Source organism: Oncorhynchus mykiss, chromosome 27 (genome assembly GCF_057628025.1).
Source record: "Oncorhynchus mykiss isolate SJ-2025 chromosome 27, ASM5762802v1, whole genome shotgun sequence".
Classification (NCBI taxonomy): Eukaryota; Metazoa; Chordata; class Actinopteri; order Salmoniformes; family Salmonidae; genus Oncorhynchus; species Oncorhynchus mykiss.
This window is the reverse complement of record NC_143048.1, coordinates 27,563,525-27,576,067: the sequence shown is the minus strand read 5'-3', so window position 1 is coordinate 27,576,067 and position 12,543 is coordinate 27,563,525. Positions and strand designations below refer to the sequence as shown.

The 12,543-nt window shown below is 45.1% G+C and overlaps 1 protein-coding gene across 2 annotated transcripts in view; it reads left to right on the top strand.

The window, feature by feature from the left end:
- The first annotated feature begins 5,221 nt into the window (after window positions 1–5,221).
- Window positions 5,222–12,543, top strand: part of LOC110507875 (serine/threonine-protein kinase ULK2) — a 46,374-nt gene continuing 39,052 nt past the window's right edge. Inside the window, exon 1 of one of the 2 annotated variants that reach the window (XM_021588260.3) lies at window positions 5,222–6,593. In XM_021588260.3, the coding sequence (XP_021443935.1) occupies window positions 6,504–6,593 (90 nt within the window). In that variant the 5' untranslated portion in view covers window positions 5,222–6,503. The remainder of the gene's footprint in view (window positions 6,594–12,543) is intronic. The other variant, XM_021588261.3, reaches the window with a different exon arrangement.

Sequence of the window (12,543 nt, the reverse complement as noted above, 5' to 3'; positions counted from 1 at the left end):
ACGTAGACGTGAGACCAACAGCTGCCTCTACTGTGGTAGCTCGGGACATTACATCTCCGTTTGTCCTCAGCGCCCGTTAAACTGCTCGGCTCGTTAAGTTTGGGAGGTTTGTTAGCGAGCCAGTTTCAACCTCTCAAGAGCCCTGTCAGACCTTGTTTTCCTGCAACCCTCATAAATAAGAATCAGAGTTTAGAGATTAACGCTTTCATCGATTCAGGTGCCGATGACAGCTTCATTGATGCCAACTTAGTGGAACAGCTGGGGCTTTCCAAGGAGCAATTACCGGAAGCCATTGAAGCAACCACTCTGAACGGCAGTATTCTGGCACGGATCACTATGAGGACTGAACCGGTTAAGATGTTGTTGTCGGGGAATCATTCAGAGGTTATTTCTTTTTTCATTTTGCCTTCCCCCCCATGTTCCTCTGGTTCTTGGATACCCCTGGCTAAGAGAACACAATCCTTCGTTCGATTGGGTGACTGGTAAGGTAACTAGTTGGAGCATTGAGTGCCATGATAACTGCCTCAGGACTGCCTGTTCTCATGCTGTCCCCAGTCGGGTCAGTGAGTCTGCTCCTCCTGATTTGTCCTTGGTTCTTCAAACATATCACGAGTTGTGTGAGGTGTTCAGTAAGCAGAAAGCTCAGTCACTTCCTCCCCACCGACCTTATGATTGTACAATTAAGCTGTTCCCTGGAGCTGCCTTTCCCAAGGGACGGTTATACAGTATTTCTCGACCTGAGCGGGAAGCCCTGGAGACCTACATAAAGGAGTCTCTTGCTGCAGGTCTCATTCGTCCCTCGTCATCACCCCTGGGAGCTGGATTTTTTTTGTGAGTAAGAAGGAGGGCTCTCTTCGACCGTGTATTGATTATCGGGGGTTGACTGATATTACGGTCAAGAACAAGTACCCCTTGCCCTTGATGAGCTCCGCTTTCGATTCTTTACAGGGTGCTACTGTGTTTACGAAGCTTGATCTACGCAATGCGTATCATCTGGTTCGGATCAAAGAGGGGGACGAGTGGTTGACTGGATTCAATACACCTATGGGACATTTCGAGTACCAGGTGATGCCGTTTGGACTTTCCAACGCTCCAGCAGTTTTCCAAAGTTTGGTGAATGACGTGCTGAGGGATATGATCGGTCTGTTTGTGTTCGTTTACCTGGATGACATCCTGATTTTCTCCAAGGAGCTTTCCAGCCACATCCAGCATGTTAAGCAGGTCCTGCAGCGGTTATTGGAGAACCGTCTGTTTGTGAAGGCAGAGTAGTGTGATTTTCACGCCCACACTACATCCTTCCTCGGGTACATCATCTCCAGGGGTGAGATCAAGATGGACCAAGAGAAGGTTCGGGCGGTTCGGGATTGGGCCCGGCCCGGTACGAGATTGCAGCTCCAGAGATTCCTGGGATTTGCGAACTTCTATCGGAGGTTTATCCGTGATTACAGCCGGGTGGCCGCCCCCTTAACTACTCTGACGTCTTGCACCAGAATTTTCTGTTGGACTCCTTAGGGAGACCGAGCATTTCTGAACTTGATTCACCAACGCGTCGATTCTCTCTCAACCTGACACTTCCCGTCAGTTTGTTGTTGAGGTGGACGCGTCTGATGTGGGGGTGGGCGCCATCCTGTCCCAGCGTAGCTCCACTGACGGTAAACTCCATCCCTGCGCCTTCTACTCTTGTCGTCTTTCACCAGCTGAGAGAAACTACGATGTGGGTAACCGGGAGCTTCTCGCTGTGAAGCTTGCCTTGGAGGAGTGGCGTCACTGGTTGGAGGGAGCGGAGCAACCGTTTGTGGTCTGGACTGACCACAATAATCTGGCTTACGTGCAATCGGCTAAACGTCTCAACTCCCGTCAGGCCAGGTGGGCTTTGTTTTTTGGACGCTTCAATTTTTCCCTGACGTTCCGACCTGGGTCGAAGAACGGCAAAGCGGACGCCTTGTCCCGGATGTTCTCCAAGACGGATGAGAGTGGGGCCAAGACTGAGACAATTCTTCCCCAGAACCTTGTCGTGGGAGCCGTTACATGGAGGATTTAGGAGGATGTGATGGCGGCCCTTCGGACGCAGCCCGGCCCCGGTAACGGTCCACCCGGTCGGTTGTTCGTGCCTGAGTCGGTCTGTTCTGCTGTTCTTCAGTGGTCCCACGCCAGCAAGATAGCTTGTCACCCTGGCATTGCTCGGACTATGGCGCTACTGCGCAGACGATTTTGGTGGCCTGCCATGGGAAAAGATACCCGGAGGTTTGTTGCCGCATGTCCTGTTTGTGCTCAGAACAAAAGTACCAATCGGTCCAGCTCTGGGCTTCTTCACCCCCTACCTATTCCTCGGCGACCTTGGTCGCATCTGGCCCTGGATTTTTTCACGGGATTGCCCCCTTCTGTTGGGAACACGGTCATTCTGACCATTGTGGACAGATTCAGCAAGTTTGCTCATTTTGTTCCTCTCTCCAAGCTTCCATCTGCCACGGAGACGTCCGAGATCCTGGTTAGGGAGGTTTTCAGGGTCCACGGATTGCCCAGTGACATTGTTTCTGACGTGGTCCTCAGTTTACCTCTGCTGTCTGGAGATCCTTCTGTTTGGCCATTGGAGCTACAGTCAGTCTCACTTCTGGATTTCACCCACAATCTAATGGTCAGGCGGAGAGAGCCAACCAGAAGATGGAGTCCACGGAGTCCATGGAGGCCAGGAAGGTCCTCCTTAGAGTTTCTGACCGGTATCAGATCCAGGCGAATTGTCGCCGTATTCCTGCTCCCGCTTATACCATCGGAGATAAGGTTTGGTTGGCTACACGGGATCTTCCTCTACGGACTGAGTCGAGGAAACTGTCACCAAAGTTCATTGGTCCGTTTGTGGTGGAGAGAATCATTAACCCTGTTGTGGTCCGACTCAAATTGCCGGCAACGCTTCGAGTACACCCCACCTTTCATGTCTCCTGCCTCAAGCCGGTTCTCCTCAGTCCTCTGTTGCCCCCTCCTCCTCGTCCTCCTCCTCCTCGGATGATCGGAGGTGGTCCTGCCTACACGGTGCGCCGCATAATGGATTCCAGACGGCGGGGTCGAGGTTTCCAATATCTTGTGGATTGGGAAGGATATGGTCCAGAGGAGAGGAGTTGGATTCCTCGGCGTCAGATCCTTGATGACGACCTGCTTCGTGACTTCTACCGCCTCCACCCTGGCGCTCCAGGTAGTCCGCCCGGTGGCGTTCGTCGGAGGGGGGGTACTGTCACGAATCCCGCTTCCTGAGTCTGTGTTTGCCTGTGTTTCTGTCCTGGAGTGTGTTTCCGGTGTCCTGGAACGCACCCTGTCTGGTTGCCGGACGAATTAGCTTGTTGGGAGATCGATGTTCACCCGCACCTGTATCCCATCAGTAATCTGCACACCTGTCCTGATCATCACCTCTCCCCTTCAAAAGCTCTGACCTGACATCCATTCCCTGCCGGATCGTTAGCCATGAACAGTATGTTGTGCCATAGTATCAGCCTCAAGTTGGATAGAATTTGTTTTGTTGTTTTTTACGTATTGCTTGCCTTAAACTTACCTCCGTTTGTTCTGTCTTCAGTTACTCACCCGGATCATTTACCCCATTCCCGCCTGGTCGTCGGAGGATTCCGCTACCCCATTGGATCCACCTATTTACTCCCATCAACTCACCACCGCTGCCCGCTACGCCACCTATAAATAAATACTCACCTTCTTCCTACTCTCCTTGTCCTGGTCTGCTTCTGGGTTCGATTTTGAAAGAACGTGACACCGTTCCTGTGCAGAAATCAAATTGGCATAAACAAATGTAAAATGCTAATGAATCTCTGTGAAGAAACAGCTAGTCACATGAATAAGAAGTGCAATATCTAGAGCAAGTAACACTAATAAACTATAGGTCTGTTTGGTTTATAAATTAATTAAATAATAAAGGATCCAGGACACTGACAAGGGAGTCAGCTGTTTTTATTTTTCAAACTCATTCAATGGATATGTCATACCTGAATAAATCCAGTAGGGGGAAACATATTCAAAGGAATGACGGATCAGTCTTGAGCCATAATGTCAATCTCTGGTAGCCTATCACTGTCTCTACTACTCTAACGCTAGATGGGGCTGAACATGCAATGGGGTACCAATACATCATTGGGGTACGTGAGTTTCAGGCTCTGAAATATAATTTCAAAACATAGTGAGATTGGGCTATCATATTACTGTCCATGGGATGACAATCAATAGGCTATATTTGTTAATGATACTGTAGGCCCATTAACTCAACTCTGGACCTGTAAACCAGATCCACTGCTTTTGTGAATGGTTCCTCTCTAATCAGGATCTGATTTAGACCTGTGACACCAGGTGGGTGCAATTCATTTTCAGAAAACCAGCAGGCTCCGGACCTAGGTAAGATTTGAATACCTCTGATGTAGGTCAATACTTGCATTCATATATCCCAGTAATTTGAAATAGCTAATCACTTGGAAATTATTATGTTGTAGTTATACACGTGCCGCGTTCAACGAATCAGCAAGACGGACATTTTCGAGTTTCCTAGTTCCAACTAGCACATGAACGCGGCATTTATTTTAAGGGTGTCATAGTCAAACAATTGCAAAGTTTTTTTTTTTTTTTTTAATCAAACATACCTCGATACTGGTAGATACATACCAGTTAAATGAACAACCAAAAATGTGTAGCCTAAATTATAATATTTCGTGGACAGACTACGTACATGGAGCATATGACCAATTACACGAGACTTTAGTAAAAATATATATATATTGGTATTATTGAAATTACAGTAACAAATAAACAGGACATCACTACAATTATATTTTATTCTTATGAAACTAAATAAAATAATAAAACAAAAAAAGCCCAGGGGTTACATTTGTATAAACCTATGGTACAGTTGTAAGAATGAATTGTTTTGTTTTTTGTCATTGACTAAATCTAGAGATGTTTGGGAACAGATTTTAATTATTTTATTTTGTGTATGTAAAATTTACCAGAGAAAATTAAGACATTAACTATTAATTAAGTAGGAGTAGGGGAAACTTTTATACACATTGTTTATGAGTGTGACTCTGAAGTTATTTTTGAGCGAGCTAAGTAATTGCATGTTTTACTTCATTAATAACAACGAAATATGTCATATGTTTTTATTCAAATCAAATCAAAGCTACAACACGAGGTTTTAGTTCTGGGTTATTCCAGATTACCTATATTACGACATCGTGGAACTATCCTTCGTCGCGGAGGGCATATTGCGCATTGCTGTAGTCCGCGGGAGGATATGGAATAAAAGATTTGTCACAGTACTCACTTCGTCATTTGTTATGTATTGACATAGGTTAAATTTGTCAGTAGACAAGGCTGTACCTGGCCAATGTGATTGGAAGGGGAAAGACGAAGCCAAAATAATTTAGCAGATTAACTGTATTAAGGGACATACATTCAATGGTTTTACTTGTCGTACGGTAAATGTGAATTTGAATCGGTTGCCATGTCCTTGCTGACCCAAGTATTTTCGCCCTGTGACTGAGATTTGATGAACAATGATGAAAATCAAGGAATTTGAATAGATGCGATTTGGATAACATTGAAGAGAATCGCACGAACGTCAATGTTTTCCAAGCAGAGAGAAGTCTCCTGGATAGAACATCTCACCAGAGGACTAGTATGACAGTAAACTGACTTACACGAATTCTATTGAAACTCAGTAGTGTTGAATTTCATAGCTTTCCAGGAAAATGTATGGGCCTGCATTTGAGATGTTCTTGCAATAACCTGCGATAATCGGATCATTGCTAGTTGTGATCCGTCAATTCAATTGATATTCTGTTTAGGTAGCATGAAGCTAACGTTAAAGCTAACTAGCTACTGTATATAAGATGCTGTTAGCATGGTTGTTTGCCAGCAACAATGGGCAACATGACGTATGTCACAGCATGTCACTCTCTGGTTATATAGTAGAAGTGTCTGTGGGTGTTTGAAGCTTGCAATCTATTTATCCAGAATACTTGACATCATGTAGAATGTCAAGCAAAGCAGTTTTGAGCTAACTAAATGCACATATTTGTAGGTAGCTAGCCAGTGTATAACGTTAGCAATTGGGGTCAGAAAATGACAGCTGGCAGTAGGGACTGACATTGTGTACCTTGGGATTGTGTCCAGCCATGCATAAAGCTGACTGCATTGTCTGATTGTGGAAATCGTTAAACGTCAAACATTACAGAATCTGTTGTAGTTGGCTTCTGACAGGAAATATTTTGACACTAGCTCCAGTTTTGCAGTCTCAGGCAATATCAAAGGTGGACTGGAATGCACGCTTGTCCTTGTAAAACTGACTTGTATTGTGTAAACGCCACAATCACTAGTTTGCTTGACAGCTAAAGCAACGTTTAGGTGGATACATTGTTGCACCAGGGTTCTGATATCAAAAGAGAGCATCCTTCAACGTGCCTCACTGAAGAAAGAACCTTAAAATACCTGACTTAAATTGGACGGTTACTTTGACAATGGAGACGGTTGGAGACTTTGAATACAGCAGAAAGGACTTGGTGGGACATGGGGCTTTCGCTGTGGTGTTCAAAGGAAGGCACAGAAAGGTAACTATCTGGAACATAGAATGTCTGCATCTCCATCTTTCCCATTGCTTTGCTTGCACCCTCCCTCTCCTCTTTTTTTTCTCAATGATGTTATGTGAGAGTAGTGACGTTTATATAAATCTAGGTCAGTGGCATTGCACTGCAGTAAATAAAATGGCATAATGGCATAATTTTGTTTAGTTTTCCTTCAACTAACTAGACATAAATATTAGTTACGACAGTGATGCAAAAAATTGCAGTTAAACCCATTCTATCCGTTCATAGTCTTCACTGTATTCAAATATAACAATGTTATATACATGTTTGATCATGCATGTTATTGTGTTTCATAAGCCTCGATCATGTGATGATGTTGTGCAATCTTGCGTTATGGTCTGGCACTGGGTGCAGAGAGATGCGAGCCGTTCATTCATGAAACGGATGACTCAAACAGCAGTGAATAGCTCGCTGACGTAGCCAGCCAGCCTAGATAAGGTGGAAAAAGAGCATGTCTGTTTGTTTTTCCTCCTTAAATGACTTCTTTCTCCATCTTCAGTCAGGATATGAGCAATAGTCTACATCTCTATGTAATCCTTTTTTTTTTTTATATCAACAATGGAATGCGATGATAGTCATCCTATTAGCTTGATTGTCCACACACTCACAGTGATGATAAGCATCTTGACTGACTGACAGGACTGTGGTGACTGTCCATGATGGGGATGTGGACCAAACAGTGTTCTGTTGATCCAGGTGCAGCTGAAGGACGGTCAGAGAGTAGAGACTGTTACATATTTCTGAGCCTGCTCCACATCTATCTCACTGTGTGATGCATCCAGGGATTATGTTACCATGCTACCCTATTGCCACTGTGTAGTGTACAGTATTGTATTAATTTATTCTGAGAGCAGAACATCAGTATGCAAAGATTCATAATACAGTAGGTAGCTACTCCAATGGTGAAGGTATGTCAACATTAAGACAATATGGATACAATAACAGGGGTGTCAAACTCAAATTCACACACAAACCATATTGATAAAATACAAGGAATTTGCGGGCCAGACATTTTACATAAAAGGGATGATATCATCTATTGCCACTGTGCAGTATCAAACTTTATTTGTCACATGCGCCGAATACAAGTGTGGACTTTACTGTGAAATGCTTACTTACAAGCCCTTAACCAACAGTGCAGTTCAAGAAGAAGAAAATATTTACCACGTAGACAATAATAAAAAGTAACACAATAAGAACAACAATAACGAGGCTAAATACAGGGGGCACCGGTACCGAGTCAGAGCGCAGGGGTACAGGCTAGTTGAGGTAATCTGTACATGTAGGTGGGGGCAAAGTGACTATGCATAGGTAACAAACAAACAGCGAGTAGCAGCAGTGTACAAAAGGGAGGGGGTTCGATGTAAATTGTCCGGTGGCAATTTTATGACTTGTTCAGCAGTCATGGCTTGGGGGTAGAAGCTGCTGAGGAGCCTTTTGGTCCTAGACTTGGCGCTCCGGCACCGCTTGCCGTGGGGTAGCAGACAAAACGGTATAACTTGGGTGGCTGGAGTCTCTGACAATTTTATGGGCTTTCCTCTGACACCGCCTATTATATAGGTCCTGGGTGGCAGGGAGCTTGGCCCCAGTGATGCACTACCGTCTGTCGCTCCATACGGTCAGATGCCGAGCAGTTGCCATACCAGGCGGTGAGGCAACTGGTCAGGATGCTCTCGATGGTGCAGCTGTAGAACCTTTTGAGGATCTGGGGACCCATGCCAAATCCTTTCAGTCTCCTGAGGGGGAAAAGGTTTTGTCGTGCCCTCTTCACGACTGTCTTGGTATGTTTGGACCATGATAGTTCGTTGGTGATGTGGACACCCAGGAACATGAAACTCTCAACGCGCTCCACTACAGCCCCCTCGATGTTAATGGTGGCCTGTTCGGCCTGCCTTTTCCTGTAGTCCACGATCAGCTCCTTTTGTCTTGCTCACATTGAGGGAGAGGTTGTTGTCCTGGCACCACAATACCAGTTCTCTGACCTCCCTATAGGCCGCCTCGTTGTCGGTGATCAGGCCTACCTACCACTGTTGTGTCGTCAGCAAACGTAATGATGGTGTTGGAGTCGTGTTTGGCCACGCAGTCGTGGGTGACCAGGGAGTACAGGAGGGGACGAAGTACACACCCCAGAGGAGCCCCAGTGTTAAGGATCAGCGTGGCAGACTTGTTGTTGCCTACTCTTACCACCTGGGGGCAACCCATCAGGAAGTCCAGGATCCATTTGCAGAGGGAGGTGTTTAGTCCCAGAGTCCTTAGCTTAGTGATGAGCTTCGTGGGCACTATGGTGTTGAACGCTGAGCTGTATATTCGGTGAACATTCTCACATAGGGGTTCCTTTTGTCCAGGTGAGAAAGGGCAGTGTGCAGTGCAATTGAGATTGCGTCATCTGTGGATCTGTTGGGGTGGTATGTGAATTGAGGTGGGTCTAAGGTGTCCGGGAGGATGCTGTTGATGTGAGCCATGACCAGCCATCGTTTCGGCAGGTTACCTTTGCTTCCTTGGGCACAGGGACTATGGTGGTCTGCTTGAAACATGTAGGTATTATAGACTCGGTCAGGGAGAGGTTGAAAATGTCAGTGAAGACACCTGACAGTTGGTCCGCACATGCTTTGAGTACACGTCCTGGTAATCCGTCTGGCCCAGCGGCTTTGTGAATGTTGACCTGTTTAAAGGTTTTATTCACATTGACTAGAGCGTTATCGCACAGTCACTTAGAACAGCTGGTGCTCTCGTGCATGCTTCAGTGTTGCTTGCCTCGAAGTGAACATAAAAGGCTTTTAGCTCATCTGGTAGGCTCGCGTCACTGGGCAGCTCGCGTCTGAGTTTCCTTTTGTTGTCTGTTTATAGTTTAAGCCCTGCAACATCCAACGAACATCAGAGACGGTGTAGTAGGATTTAATCTTAATCCTGTATTGACGCTTTGCTTGTTTGATGGTTCATCTGAGGGCATTGCAGGATTTCTTGTAAGCGTCCGGATTAGTCTCCCGCTCCTTGAAAGAGGCAGCTGTAGCCTTTAGCTCGATGCAGATGTTGCCTGTATTCCATGGCTTCTGTTTGGGATATGTACGTACAGCCACTGTGGGACGACGTCATTGATGCATGACGTCATCGATGTACTTATTGATGAAGCCGATGACTGAGGTGGTATACTCTCAATGCCATTGGATGAATCTCGGAACATATTCCATTCTGTGCTTGCAAAACAGTCCTGTAGCGTAGCATCTGCGTCATCTGACCACTTCCATATTGAGCAAGTCACTGGTACTTCCTGCTAGAGTTTTTGCTTGTTAAGCAGGAATCAGGAGGATAGAATTGTGGTCAGATTTGCCAAATGGAGGGTGTGGGGGAGCTATGTGTGTATCTCTGTGAATAGAGTAAAGGTGATCTAGGATTTAAAAAATTCCCTGGTTGCACATGTGACATGCTGTAAAAAGTTTGGTTAAACTGATTTAAGTTTGCCTGCATTAAAGTCCCCAGCCACTAGGAGCGCCGCTTCTGGGTGAGCATTTTCTTCTTTGCTTATGGCCTTATAGAGTTGGTAGAGTGAGCTTTGTGGTGGTAAATAACATTTGTCCAGCCTTTGCTGCTATGCTTACAGATGTGCACAATATGCTGTGACCCTAATCAAAACGTTTTTAATAACTCCAAATAACAAAAACCTTGCTAGGTTGTTGTAACATTTGAAATTGAAACATGTTTTTTTTATTCATTGCCGCAAGCACATCAGGCTGTAATTTCATAAAGTAGATGACTCAACTGTTGACTCATTTATACTCATTGTGTGTCCTATTGTCCTTTAGTGGTAACTTATACCCGCTTGTGAATCCTTTATCTTGTAACTTTTTGACAACCAAGTTAAAATTCTGTGTGCTACAGCAATGAACTGTTAGAACCAACACTTGGCATGGACATTTAGCCTACAACAGTTTAAACTTTCGGTCTGGTAGAAGATTAGGTCAGTGGCATTCATGATGATACAGCGCACTGGTTTTTGTGTGTGGGTCTGGGAGAAGGGGTGTGTGTGTGACAATGCACAACCGGTTGGCATGTGCCTGCTGGGACTTGTAGTGCAGCGCATCGCGGGCGGTATGGAAGCGGGCTGAAATGAATTGACAACCCAAATCACTGAGTGGGCCGGATAGAAATGTGTCATGGACCGGGTTCTGCATGCGGGCTTTGTTTGACACGTGCGTTATAGGGACACCTACAGTATAGTGTCATAGCTGGGTTGTCATGGTAACATAGTATTGTACATTTCACTGTTATTGAGGAGCCTGAGCTGGAGTGTAGTTTATGTTCATACTGTACATAGCCCTATGCGTTTGCCTGTGACCAGAACATAGCAGCTAAATTTAGTGTACATTTGAAGCTGTGTGTACTACCAGTGTACTGGTATGTGACCTGATGTCCTTCTTCCAGTGATGTTCTTGAGCTGGTTAAAATGCAAGCACCAATAACATCCCGTTCTGTCTGTCCTCCATCTCATAGCCTAGGTGGAAATAATCCTATAAATATAAGGCATGCCGATGCAGGGTTATAAATATTCCAATCACATGATGCCAGGTCCACTTTTAACAGGGCTGATGAATTGCCTCATCTTTTAAGCATCCTACTGTAGTTTGAACTAGCCCTGCTGTCACTGTTTAGACCAGGGATGGGCAACTTTTATGGGGTGGGAACCACCAAAAAATCTGAACTCAGTTATTCGCTGGTCTGTGTACCTGCATCCGTAACCCCCCCCCCCCACACATTTTTGTTCCCCCCTCTTGGTTTGATAGTGGAGAGACAGCAGATAATTCAAACATAATAACAAGTTTAGATAGCTGACTGCAAAACTAATTTAGCATTCAAAACTATTTTAGCTGACATGGGCTAAATGACTGACTGTCAGTGACGTACAGAGCCTTTGGAAAGTATTCAGACCCCTTGACTTTTTCCACATTTTGTTACTTTATGGCCTTATTCTAAAATTGATGAAATTGTTTCCCCCATAAACGTACACACAATACCCCATAATGACAAAGCAATAGTAGGTTTTTAGACATTTTTGCAAATTTATGACAAATTAAAAAACTGAAATCACATTTATACAAGCATTCAGACCCTTTACTCAGTACTTTGTTGACGCACCTTTGTCAGTGATTACAGCATTGAGTCTTCTCTTTAATATTGTAGCTTCCATCAATGTAATTGTCTGCATCACTTTCAATCCCCCATTGTTGTCCTTGTCCTATTGTCTGTCTCTTTGTCTCCTGTGATCTATTCACTAAGTCCTGCAGCCATGCCGTCACTATTGAGATCGCATATGCATTTGCGTGTTGTCTTTTCTTTGTGGGTTTTGTCTTACACAGTGTAGTCATGGCGGCAGAGCCTAGTGGTTAAGAGCGTTGGGACACTAGCTGAAAAGTTGCGGGTTCAAATCCTGAGCACAAATTATTATCTACAATGACGGCCTACCCCGGGCCAAACTCGGACGATGCTTGGCCAATTGTGCGCTGCCCAATGGGACTCCCAATCACGGCCGGTTGTGATACAGCCTGGAATCAGGGTCTGTAGTGACGCCTCTAGCACTGAGATGCAGTGCCTTAGACCGTTGCGCCACTCGGGAGCCTCATCAGGCTATACCTGCTGAAAGGGGCTAACAATAGATTTATTTGGATTGTTCTGGTTCAACGTCAGCAATAGTTTTGGCAGTTTTGCTTTAAACAATCAGTGTATATGGTAATTTTAAGATAGAGGGTAAAGTTGATAATGCCATAGCTAATTTGTATAAACGATAAATATTGATGTATTACTAGCTCAAACTTTGAATCTGCAAAAACAACAAGTTTAATTAGTAGGTGATGGTGATTTATTCAGCTCAGACAGATCCAGCTAAGGGAGGCCCAGCTCAGACAGATCCAGCTACGGGAGG